Consider the following 12,680-nt stretch of genomic DNA (forward strand, 5'->3'; position numbering starts at 1 on the left):
CTCGCCATGGTGCCCGCCATGTTTCCGAGAGTACAGCACCCCACCTTCCAGCCGTTGGCCTGGTTGGTACACGTTACTCTCGCCATGGTGCCCGCCATGTTTCCGAGAGTACAGCACCCCACCTTCCAGTCTCTTGCCACGGAGGGTACAAGCTACTCTCGCCATCTCTCCACTCCCAGTGCGTGCGAGCTGTTCTGGTATTGGTCCGACCGAGGCTAAGCTTACCCATGATGAGGCATGTGGCCAGTTAAAGGGTCCTAGATCAGCAGGCCAACAATCGGAACGGTCCTTAATCGACACAGACGGGCGACCTTTCCTGCTCAACGTCTGGTCTCATTTTAGTTAAACCATTTCCCAATCCTTGGTACCTGACAGAGGTACTTTTTCTGGATGTTGAATCCATCATGGCCATATGGATTCACCATCCCAATTTCTTTTTCACAACAATTTCCCATATCTCGTGTAACACATCATCTTTTTAAAAGAAACAACTTTTAATTATCTAAGCAGGGCTAAGCATCTTTAGTTCTCTTTTATAAACAGGAATCAAGGAATAGTAATCAAATTCCAAGGAATGGCATTGCATCAATTGTTTCATCACTCAACTCCTATCACCTAATGCAACATATAAGTGATAAAAGTTTTATAACAACAAGGAGGTGGCAAATGCACCGGGGCTTGCCTGGGATAAACACTATGTTAGTGTTGTTAATTGACGACCACTTGGTGAGCATCTTCCATCCTGACACTTGGTTGATTCATCCATTTTAGCTTCGTCCATCAGCATCACTTGGAGATCAATTCCACTCGTCTTCCATAGCACGTGATCAATTAACGTACCTAAATGATATGCATAATGCATATGAGAGAATAATCATAAACAATACAAGATAATAACACTATGTCGAAGAGGGTAATATATTGCTAGTAAGGCATTAGAACTCCTAGGCAAACACTAGATACCTTTGAATTAACAACAATCATGATCCTCGAGCTAGAGGGACCTAATTCAAACATTTGGAAATCATAACTAAACACAAGCCTTAAGCTAAAGCATAACATCGATAGGTTATTACCCTTAGACTTGTCACTTTTTAACACTCAAAACTTGGAAAAGGTGATAGAACACATGTAACTAACTTTCTAATTCAATAAGGTCTGGCACAAGCATCAAGAAAGCAGTACATCTCAAAGGATTACTAGAACTTAGGTTCACTAGTGATAGTCACCTCAGACTTAGATTAAAGATATGAGTAGCTTAACTAGTTTCCTAAACTTCTTTCCCAAATTAACTTATTGTAACACACCAACTAATAAATCATCACATTTCTATTCAATCACACAAGTAGAACACTTATCACACAACATAAAGTTCCATAGAATTTACATCCTCAACAATTAAAGATCTAAAGCATACAAGATGAAATATAATAAGTGTTCCATACTTTCCTTAGATTACTGAGTATAGCACCTTAAGCTTGGGACACTTGTTCACTTGAATTTAGCAAGTACAAGACTTCATCAATCAAGAACTAACTAAATTTACTTAGTCAAACAATAAGAAGGAAATGAATTAATCAAATATAACAAGGCATTTCGATAAACACTTCATATGCAACAAGTTGTCATCAATCAAGGGTAAAAAAATGACCTAGCCAAACAAGAGCAACTTCAAGAAATCCACTTAATGCTTGCTGATTTTGGACAGCAAAACAGCAGCTAGTTGTTTTATTCATAACTTACACAATATTCATCCAAAAATAGTAAACTAAGACTTTTTGGAAAGCTTATAAAGTCCTCCACAATTTTGGTATTATCATCACAGTGAGATTCGACATATAGAAATGTCAAACAGTACTAAACGCAATTTCTGTCCAGATTTGGACAGAATTCGGCCACTCACTTTAAAATTCCATAACTGGAGTTTCAGACATCCAAATTAGGTGATCCTAGACTTTTTAGAAAGCTAATATAATTGTCTACAATTCATTTATAATCATCTCAGGTGATTCAATGTGTATCAAAGTCAGTTAATTCAAACACACATTGTTGTCTAGATTTTTGACAGATTCAAACATTACATTTCAAACAGCCATAACTTGACTTCTAGACCACCAAAAGGGGTGATCCAAGACTTTTTGGAAAGCCTATAAAACGTACTATAACTTCTTTATAATTACTAAGAGCTGATTCTCAGTTTTACTTAATCAAACAATCCAAATCTAAAAATCATGTCACGACGGAGAACCGTTTTCTTGACACTATGCACATTTCATTTAGCACAAATATCGACTCCATACAAATCAACCATTTATTCGATTAACGGATACAACGGATCGACTTACCATGACTAAACTCGAAGCGACGTCCGCGAACACAGTGAAGGTTTTGGGTTCGGTCCTTCTACCGAACACTTACTAATCGTCACACGGGCTTCGGTTCTTCACCGTCGGAACCTAGGGGTTTCTCTCCTCACAAGCATACACAAACATACACATGGTTAGCCTCTACTTAATCTACGCCGAGTACATGTACTAGCGAGGAATAAACACAAGAAAAACAACGGGTTCTCACCGGGGTTCGACGAAGTGGTGATCGGGTCGGCATAGATCGAGGTGGAGCTCGCTGCGGTATTTCATCAAGCACATCGAGGGCGCGACACGAAGGGGGTTTCATAGTTGTTGCTGCTCCATAACCTTGGGAGCATGGGCTGGACATGTGCTGCAGGAAACCGAGCAGAGCGCGGTCCAGTGAAGGAAATCGACGACGAGGTGTGCTTGGTCGGACAGGGAGAGGAAACGGAGGTGGAGACCGAGCTAGGAGTGGGCGCGAGCTGGGCGAGCGCGGACCTGAGGAGGGGCGAGCACCAGGGAGAAGAGGGCGCTCGACGCAGGGGAGATGGCCGACGATTCCATGGATGCCAAGCGGAGAAGAGGACGCGTGTGGGAGGGGATCCGGCGCCAGGAACAGGAAGCGGAGCGCGCAGGGAGCTCGGGCGAGCTGCAGAGATGGGGCTGGGGCAAGCGGCATGGTGGCCTGAGGTAGTGGCCGGTGTGAGCTCGGTGCTCGGCGGCCAGAGGAGTATGCACGCATGTGACCGATAGGAAGGGAGAGGCAGCTCTGCGAGGATGAGGGAGAGAGAAACGACGTTGGCAGCTTCAGGGAGATAATGGGGCAGCGCGGATAAGGAGATAGCAGACAAACGAGACCATTCCAGAAAGCTGAGTATGTGCACTGGTAGGAACGACGGGGAATCAAGGAGAGGATTCCAGAGAGCGCTCGTGTCGATGATTTTCCCAGGGATAAGAACGACGGTGATTTCTAGGGAATTAAATAGGTGTGAGGTTAATGGAAAGATGTGAGTGCTGTCAATGACTTCAGGGAAAACAAAAGACGTTGGCTAGAACAATTGAAAAGCGTGGATAAAGTATAGGGAAGAGCGGTGGAGAGGAAAACTGAAGAGAGATTTTTCTCTTATTTCATTCTTAACAAAAGTAAACATAGATATTCTAGGTTCTGAAATTCAATTCTAAATGATGTATAAATATGTTGAATTAAATGAGACCGATAACATAAATTTGGACCGCTCGATTTGGTAGACGCGCCCAGAAACAGATAAATTTTACCAACTATTTATACCCGTACGTTTGGACCAGGGCGATATGCACTCAGATCGAACGACGACTTTGGCTCTAATATTTATAATATATTTTCGACCTAGTTGAGTTCGGACGAAGATCACATGATATCCAAATAGTGTAGACTCAACATCTCGCGAAATAAATATGTCAGATCGATAAGCATCGAAATTGTGATCCCTTTCGGAATCGACCTCACGCAACGTTCACGTGGGCGAGAGGTTGTGCGCTGTCCAGACACCGGTTAACACCAGCCACGCGCCACGATGCCAGGCCACAGAGAGACACGGGCAACATAAGCGTGAAAGGATTTCAAATGCAGTTTAAGAAACTAGATCCGATTTCCAGAATTAAAGTTTGGGCAAGACGTTGATGGCTTAACCCAAACGATACTGGATTCGATGTTCCGAAAATTACTGAAGTCTGAATTTTTGCGAAATAATTTAGGACAATTTAAACAGATGGAGACAGACACGATATCGAAATTGTGATCGACGAAGATGATTAAAATTTAGTGTACATTTTATTCACCGCTATCACATGTTAAAGTCCGCACTCGTGGTCGAGCAGACGATAAACACCTGGGGTGTTACATCTCACACCCCCCCACAGGTCAAGAACAGGTACCGCAGGATGAGGCGCTTGGAGGATGCTGCGATGTGTTCGTGAGAGGTCTAGGTCGTCGTCTCCCAGTCAACTTTGGGTTGCTGGACCGTTGTCTCCTTATATGTAATTATTTATTTTGTATAGAACTCCTATTATATAGTAAAGTTGTGACATTCGATCCTGTGCCATGATTCATCATATGTGTGAGACTTGGTCCCAGCACACCTGGTGATTATGTTCGTGCCCGGGTCTTGGTGCCCCTAAAACCCGGGTGTGACAAGCTTGTGGGTAAAGTGCACAACCTCTGCAGAGTGTTTGAAAACTGATATATCAGCCGTGCTCGCGGTTATGAGCGGCCAAGGGAGCTCCAGTGATTAGTGGTACTTGATCGGAGACATTTTGGTTTACAGGTGGCAATGAGATTGATGGTTCTAGTTATGACTATGGTGCTGGTAAGTGGTATTCTTTCCGTTTGGAAAGGGTACATCGGGCTAATAACTTGGGTTAATGCTAAAACTTGGCTTTCTACTAGTAAATAATAATCTGACCGACTAAAAGCAACTGCTTGACTTATCCCCACATAAAGCTAGTCCACTACAGCCAAACAGGATACTTGCTGAGTATGTTGATGTGTACTCACCCTTGCTCTACACACCAAACCCCCCATCCCCAGGTTGTCAGCATTGCAACCACTGCTCAGGAGAAGATGAAGCCGTGGAAGGAGACTTCCAGGAGTTCCAAGACTACGACGAGTTCTAGGCGTGGGTTAGCAGCAATCCCCAGTCGGCTGCCTGTGAAGGCCGCGTTTATCTACGTTTCTTTTCCGCACTTTGATTTATTGTAAAGACTATGTGGATGTCTCAGACATATGATGTAATCGACTATTTCTCTTTTAATACTATTTGAGCACTGTGTGATGATGTCCATGTTATGTAACTGCTGTGTACGTGAATTGCTGATCCTGGCACGTACATGGTTCGCATTCGGTTTTTGCCTTCTAAAACCGGGTGTGACAGTACCCGTACGTTGCAACGGGAATATATAATAACAGTATACTACGATAACTTATATACAAAATATGTGTTATACCGTTTTGAGAAAATGTTTTATAATCAATTTATGATTCTGGCCATACATATATTTTAATCTATCTGTTTCACCGCTACATTGCAACCATCAGTATCATGTAGACTTTGATATATGTCACGATTTGCATGGTCTCATCATTGGAGAGCACGTTCCACACATGCAGGAAGAAATTCCTTCGTACATCATTAGTCATTAGACACGTACCACCATACGCTTTTGCTTAAAAAAGGCAAGTGTGTGTGTTTGCGAAGAGAATTAAAGGCAAGTCGGCATAAAAGCTACCCCAATGGTGGCGAGGATGACGAACTGGTCATTATTGTCGGTCCTCCTCTGCGTCACCTCCTGTGTCGTCAAGATGACGCCACGGTCCTCGATATAGTAGTCGTCGAACGCGCGCGAGATACCGAGTACTGATGACTCTTGGTTGGGCTGTAAAACGAAGTGCACCCTGCGCTCATCAGCAAGGTAGTACCCCTGGCCGTTGCATTACCAGATGCGCTACTCCTCTACATACATCATGTTCAACGACACTCACATAACGTCAGCAACGACCATCGTCCCAACGCACAAGAATTCATGGCCAGTCAGTAGCGACTTACGTGGCAGGTTGGGCTTCAGGTGGACGATGAGCTGGACGACGTGATGGCGTCGTCGTCAAATGCGATGCCTAGAACAACCCGAGAGTCGCCGACGTTGGCGACGACCATGAGGTCCCCCTGCTGGACGATGGACAGGCGCAGCAGCCGCTCTGCACCGCGTCCAAGTGGCGGCTGCGCCGGAGCTTGTCGTACATAGCGGCACATGCGACCATGTAGTACTGTTTCTAGAGGTCGAACTGGCAGTCGCCAAGTTTCTTCTCGTCGTCGATGAGGGACCTCAACGCGAGTGCCTCCTGCTAATGGTGTTTGTTCGGAGTTTTCAAGTAAGAAACATGGATTCATGTTTGACATTGGTTTATAAAAATGACTCACAAGTCAGATCTATGAAAAAATATTATGAAGAATAAATGTCACGCATGCAAAAAAGGAATTTAAGTTGAAAACATTATTCAAACAAAAGAAATTGCATGCAAGGCTCTTTTTAAATACTACTCTCTCCATCTAAAAATATAATTCAAGAATTTCGATGATACTTATCTACTACTACGATTGTGCAAGGTTAGCAGGTGAGCTTGGTGAGAGATGTAGTAGATATGTTTTCTGTTATAGGTGTAGACATAAACACGCATGTGGTGTAGCAGTAACTATTGCTGGCATTTGCTTGAGAGGTCGTGAGTTCAAATCCCCTTGGGGTTGTGTATTTTTTTAATTTTAGCTAGACGTCGGCTGTACGGGAGAATGAGAATAGGAATGAACTTTGCTGGGAGGGGGAATGAGAATGATAGATATAGAATGGTGGCAGGGGAGAAGGGAATCGGAAAGACAGAACAGGAATGGTGGCAGAACACGTAATGGGCAGAACAGGGAATGGCCGACTACTATTGCAGCCTTAATAAGTAATAGAGATTTCCTACCTACCACTATCAATTTTTTTATTCAACTAACAATTTCTTTCAGCGTGAAAACCGAGCCACTGCCATCGTTTAGGCTCTCTAACTCCAGGGGGAGAGAGGGTGCTGCATCTATTTAGGGTGTGTTTGGTTGGATGTACAAGAAGAGATGAAAGGAGATGACCACATTTTTTATAGTGTTTGGACAAGAGTCACGTTGGGACGAGGTAAACACCAGAGTAATTTTTTGGTGGTGGTGTGATCCAAAAAATAGAGGGGACGGTGTCACCCCTGTCTCATCCTACTTTAACCTCAGAAGAAACACATTAGATGTATGTGGAGGGCTTCAATAAAATGAAAGCAGGCAACAAAATATATAACCGGCCCTGGATCATATCGGAGGTTAGTGGTCTCATGTTTATTAGCCAACTAACCAACTATATTTTATCTTGTTAGCTAATAACAAAATAAATGGCGAGGCGGCGTAAGTACGTGATACATGCATGATGAATGAATTGATTTGCAAACACTTTATTACTAATTTATGTAGATGATGTATTGCAGTCATGCAGGCAGCTGGTTCCACGTGGAAGGGGTAGCATCCATGGCCAACAACACAAGAGAAACAAGACAAGAATATGTAATAAGAGAAACAAGCAAACGAGAGTCGTCCAATCCATTGCAGCAGTGTAGGGGGTAGGGTACTGCAGGCAGGCATGTTCTACAATATAAAAGGGACCTCCACTCAATCAGCTTGCAAGCAACTGCTCTCTAGGTAATTAACCTACCCTACCCCGGCCGCCCGCTCTCGATCCGTTCCCTCCAAATAACATATATAAAAGCTAGCCGCACCGATCATCATCAATCCATCGATCCCTATCTTCTTCCTTGCTTGTTGTGTCCAACTCCAACGCATCTCGTCCATCTAGCCACTAGCTAGCTACTCCTGTCTTCTTCCCCAGCTAGCTGCTCTCTCTTTCCCTGCTCCTTTGGCCAGCTGCATCTGCCATAATGGTCAAGAAGCAACAGCTTGCTGTTGGCGGCTTCACTTGTATTCTCAGTAGCAGCAGCAAGAGTTTTAATAAGCAGCAGTACAATGCTGCATGTCCTAGTGTTGCTTCTGCTATTAGTCCAGTGTTGCCGCGCCATCCGTCCTCTTCCTCCTCTGCATGGCAATGGCCATGGACATCCTGCGGCATGCACCCAAGAACGCTCTCGTTCCGCCAGCAGCCAGAGCAAGGGGAGACTACTGGGCATGGCCGTCACCACCATGACAGTCACAGTGATGACAAGTACAACGGCGTCAGGGTGGCGAAGCAGCAGGAGGAGGGGGAGAAGGCTGCTTATCACAAGACCTGGAACTCGGTCTCCTCCGGCGACTTCAGCTTCACGTCCACAGCGTCGTCTGACGCGGAGGCTGTCATCATCCAGGCTCTGCGCTCGGACCGCCTCTTGTACGAGCCTGCAGATCATATGGACGACCACGACGACGCCTCCTGCTGCAGGCTTATCAAGCAGCCGCCGCACAACAAGCAGTCCATCAGCAGGCAGAAGCAGGCCGCCGTGGGCGACGACGAGCCGCAGCTGGACACCAGCAGCATCGTTTTGAGCAGCGGCAGCGGCAAGGCTAATAAGGCACCAGTATTAGACTTAGTAACGACGGCGGAGGCCTTGGCGACGTTCTGTGGCGCGACGGCCATGTCTGTGGAGTCGCACAACCCCTACCGCGACTTCAGGGACTCGATGCAGGCTATGGTGATGAGCCAGCAAGGCACCACTAAGGACTGGCGCTGGCTTGAGGACATGCTGGGCTGGTACCTGAGAGCCAACGGCAAGACGACCCACGCCCTCATCGTCGCCGCCTTTGTCGACCTGATTGTGGCGCTCGCCATCTCGCCTCCGGCTGCAGAAGATTATAATTACTCCTCCTCTTCTTCTTCGTCGTCCTTGTGTCTGCTGGCTACCCCTCCTGCCAGTGCTAGTGCAACCAACTGCTCTGCTGCTTCATCGTCCTCATCCATTGATGATTGCTCTTGCTGATCCTCCTCCCTCTCCTCCTTGTAGTCTATGATGAGTAGCACTGGCGAAGCTAGAGTTAAGGAGGGTGTAATTGGTCTAGTGAATGTATACTAATTTTTTCTAGGGACATTTACATTTCACCCACTAGTCTGGACGCTCTGCTCAAATCTACCCTCGCTCAAATTCTCTACTCAGTTTTCCCCTCCCACCTCCACACTATACTCAGAAATCACCTCACGACGGCATTTTCTCCCGTCAAAGGCTCTTCCATGTGGACCTAAGTCCTTACAAGTGGGACCGGTCCTCACTTCACTCCCCTGCTTCTCCCCCAAATCGATCCCTATCGAAATCGCACGCTCCAGGCTCCACCGCGTGGCTCCCCTGCGCCGAGACGAGCAGCAGCAGCAGCCTATGCACTCGTCGTCGTCGCTGTCCTCCAAGCGCTCGCTCTCCATCGACAGCGGGGCTCCTCCTCCATCCACCTTCATCCCGGCCGCACAGGCAGGCGGACGCCGTGGGCCGCACAGGCAGGCGGATCTCGGCCGCCGCGGTGCGCTCCAGCGGGTGGCTTCTACGCGGGCGAGCTCGACGCGGGGGTGGGCACGGCTGGGAACGGCCAGCCGCAAGCGAGCTCGACGCGGAGTGGGTGCGGCCGGTAGCTCGACACCAACATCGACACCAAATCGACACCAACATCGACACCAAAACTCCATCCCAAATCAACACTCCCACTGCCAGGGACGACGCCCGGCCGTGAGAAGACGACGCTCGGTCGTGGCCATCCTCGTCGGCGCCCTGCTCGCTGCATCTCCCTTGGCGCGCGCAGCAAGCTGTATCTGCGATGGCGCACGCGGCTACTGCATCTTCCCTGGGCGCACACGACTAGATCTCCTTCCACTAGTAGCAATTTTCACTCAACCACCATCCCAATCTAGAGGTATGTAGCAATTTTCAGACCCCCTGTTACTTGATGTTGGTGCTAGTTTAACGACTAGAATAATTTTGTTGTCAACTAGGATGGATTTAAATACATCTTTTGTGTTGAATGTGAGAAGAAAAACAAGCAGAAGGTTGGATGACAGTGGTAAAAAAGCATATGTTGGTTGTTATGAATTTCACGTGGGTGCGGATGTTACCTGGACTTTGGAACAATTTAGCAAGGCTATATGTGATCGGTATGCTTGGAATGTTGATGATGAGGTACAATTCAGTTACTTTGACAAGTTTGTGAATAAATCTATGAAAATTAAGAGTGATTTGGATTTATCTCTAATGTTTGCTATGCATCTTGGAGAAAGGTCTGTTGTTGTCCAAAATGATGTGGTTATTGGAGGAAGGGCTAATCAGTTAATACGCTCTCAACCATCTTTTAGCCAAAGCCATCCAGTGTTGACACTGGACTATGATGTACCTGATGAGGTTGTTTATGATAACGAGGATGAGAGGTTGTATCCAGATTTGGTTAAAAGCCATCCAACATTATTACTAGATAATAGACCTGCACAATTTGTGGACACTGACCAAGAAGAGGAAGAGGAGAACATTGACATGGGGATGTCTGGGCATGAAGATGATGAGGACAGACCAGTGATTAATTATGACAAGGACAATCCTTCCCTAGCAGAAGGCACCATATTTCCATCGATGGTTGATTGTTGAAATGCACTCGCTACTTATTGCATTAAGGGTGAATATGAATTTGAAATTGACAAAAGTGAGCCAAGTAGGTTGAGAGTGCACTGCACATATGAGAGGTGTAGATGGAGGATGCATGCCTCTAAGATGCGAGATAGCACACTCATTCAGGTCAAAGTGAACCCTTTTCCTCACACATGTCCAAGTGTTGAAAGAAAAGAGACTTTGAAGATAGCTAAGAGCAGGTGGTGCGCTGATGTAATGTTGGATTGGGTGAGAGACAACCCATGTATTGGTCCAACTGCATTGATAAAGAAGATACATGAGAAGTATGGAATGAAGGTGCATTACATGAGAGTGTTTTATGGTAAGGAAATGGCTCTAGACAAGATTTATGGTCCATGGAAGGATAGTTTTAAGTTGATGTACACTTTCAAAGCGGAAGTGGAGAAAGCATGTCTAGGAAGTGTTGTAGAGATTGACAAGCACACTGTGTAGTACAAAGTGAGGAAGATGATTATGGAGAAGGAATGCTTTAGAAGGGTTTTGTTTCATTTAAGGCTTGTTGGAAGGGCTTTTTAGATGGTTTTAGACCATATTTAGCAGTGGATGCAACTGCTTTGAATGGAAGATTTAGAGGACAATTAGTAGCTGCTTGTGCCATTGATGCACACAATTGGCTCTTTCCAGTTGCATATGGGGTGCTAGAGGCTGAATCAGAAGAGAGCTGGAAATGGTTTCTACAGAATTTGCGAGTGGTTATAGGTATTCCACATGGATTGGTGATACACACAGATGCATGTAAGGGTCTAGAAACTGCAGTTGAGGAGGTGTTCCCTGGAGTGGAGCATAGGGAATGCATGCGTCACCTTGCAGCTAATTTTGGCAAGATCTTTAAAGGAAAGGTGTACGATGACAACCTGTGGCCTGCATCACTAACCTACAGCCTCAAGAAGCATAATTATCACTTGAGCCAATTGCACGCAGCGAACCCAAAGGTGAAGGATTGGTTCAAAAAGAGTCATTCAAAGTTATGGATGCGAAGCAAATTCAATGAAGTATGTAAGGTAGAATATGTGAATAACAACCTTGCAGAGTCTTTCAATGCAAAAGTTAGAAAAATCAAAGGGCTTCATTTGGTGGAAATGTTGGACAAGATTAGGCAGATGCTTATGGAAAAGTTTGAGTTACGTCAGAGAATTTCAGCTGCAAAGTTTGTTGGCCACAAAATAATCCCTTCTTTGATGAAGAAATTGCTTACGAAAACTAGGGGTTTGAAGATGAAAATGATAAAGCGTACGCCATTTGAGGCAGAGGTGACAGCATACGACAGAGAAAAGAGGGAATGGAGGTACCCAGTGAACTTAGAGAAGAGGACATGTAGCGCCTGTTTGGTTCAGCTTTTTTCTGACCAGCGTTTCTGAAAATCTGGCTGCGGAGAGAATCTGACTGTGAGGAGAATCTGAGTATTATTACGATTACATGTGGAGGAAGATAAAGTTGTTCATAGGGCTCAGGATCTAGAAAGTGACGGATTCCTACTATTACAACGACTCAATCGATTATGTGTTTATGTTGATTTTGGATGGTTTTTGCCCCAACAAATTTTATAGAAGCTGGCTGAAAAGCTAAGCGTTTGGCAGTCCACAGCAACTTTTGATGGCCAGAAGCTGCCAAAAGCCGAAACAAACAGGGCCGTAGTTGTAGGCAATGGGAGATTACTGGGTTGCCATGTATCCATGCCCTCTTCTTCATTACCTCTCTTCGTGGTCCAGCTGCTGAAATCGACCAATATGTGGATGATTACTTCTCTGTCACCAAGTTTAATGCAACATACGCTGATAATGTGCCTTGTATTGAGTCACAACATCAGTGGGACATAGTCGATCCAGGATTTGTGCTCCACGCTCCAGTACAGAGTAGAGCACCAGGGAGGCCAAGGAAGACTAGAATAAGATCAAGTGCAGAGGGCACTGGACTTGGCCCTAGGAGGCGAAAATGTAAAAGATGTGGAGAGTTTGGTCATTTTGCTAGCAAATGCAAAAATGTCGTGGATGCGGCTTTCGGAGAAGATCAACATTGTGGTGCAGAAAATTCAGAAGTGCCGCCATCCAATGTCATTGTAACCAGGGAAAATAGTCCCCCTACCATGCAAATTGAAGAAGTGCCACAAGCGCCGCCATTCAATGTCATTGTAACTAGGT

At 45.6% G+C, this 12,680-nt stretch overlaps 1 protein-coding gene and 1 long non-coding RNA gene across 2 annotated transcripts; one reads left to right on the plus strand and one right to left on the minus strand.

Moving 5' to 3' along the window:
* Positions 1–546: 546 nt before the first annotated feature.
* Positions 547–2,557, minus strand: LOC109940300 (uncharacterized). The gene is made up of 2 exons (XR_002262989.1): positions 2,346–2,557; positions 547–840 (listed from the first exon to the last, which is right to left on the minus strand). It is a non-coding gene; the product is annotated as an uncharacterized lncRNA (long non-coding RNA).
* Positions 2,558–7,833: 5,276 nt separating this feature from the next.
* On the plus strand, positions 7,834–8,862 carry LOC103628926 (transcription repressor OFP13). Its single transcript, XM_020539688.1, has one exon. It carries the CDS (start codon positions 7,834–7,836, stop codon positions 8,860–8,862), a length of 1,029 nt encoding a protein of 342 aa, XP_020395277.1.
* The last annotated feature ends 3,818 nt before the right edge of the window (positions 8,863–12,680 follow it).

Source organism: Zea mays, chromosome 6, assembly GCF_902167145.1.
Source record: "Zea mays cultivar B73 chromosome 6, Zm-B73-REFERENCE-NAM-5.0, whole genome shotgun sequence".
In the NCBI taxonomy this organism is placed as follows: domain Eukaryota; kingdom Viridiplantae; phylum Streptophyta; class Magnoliopsida; order Poales; family Poaceae; genus Zea; species Zea mays.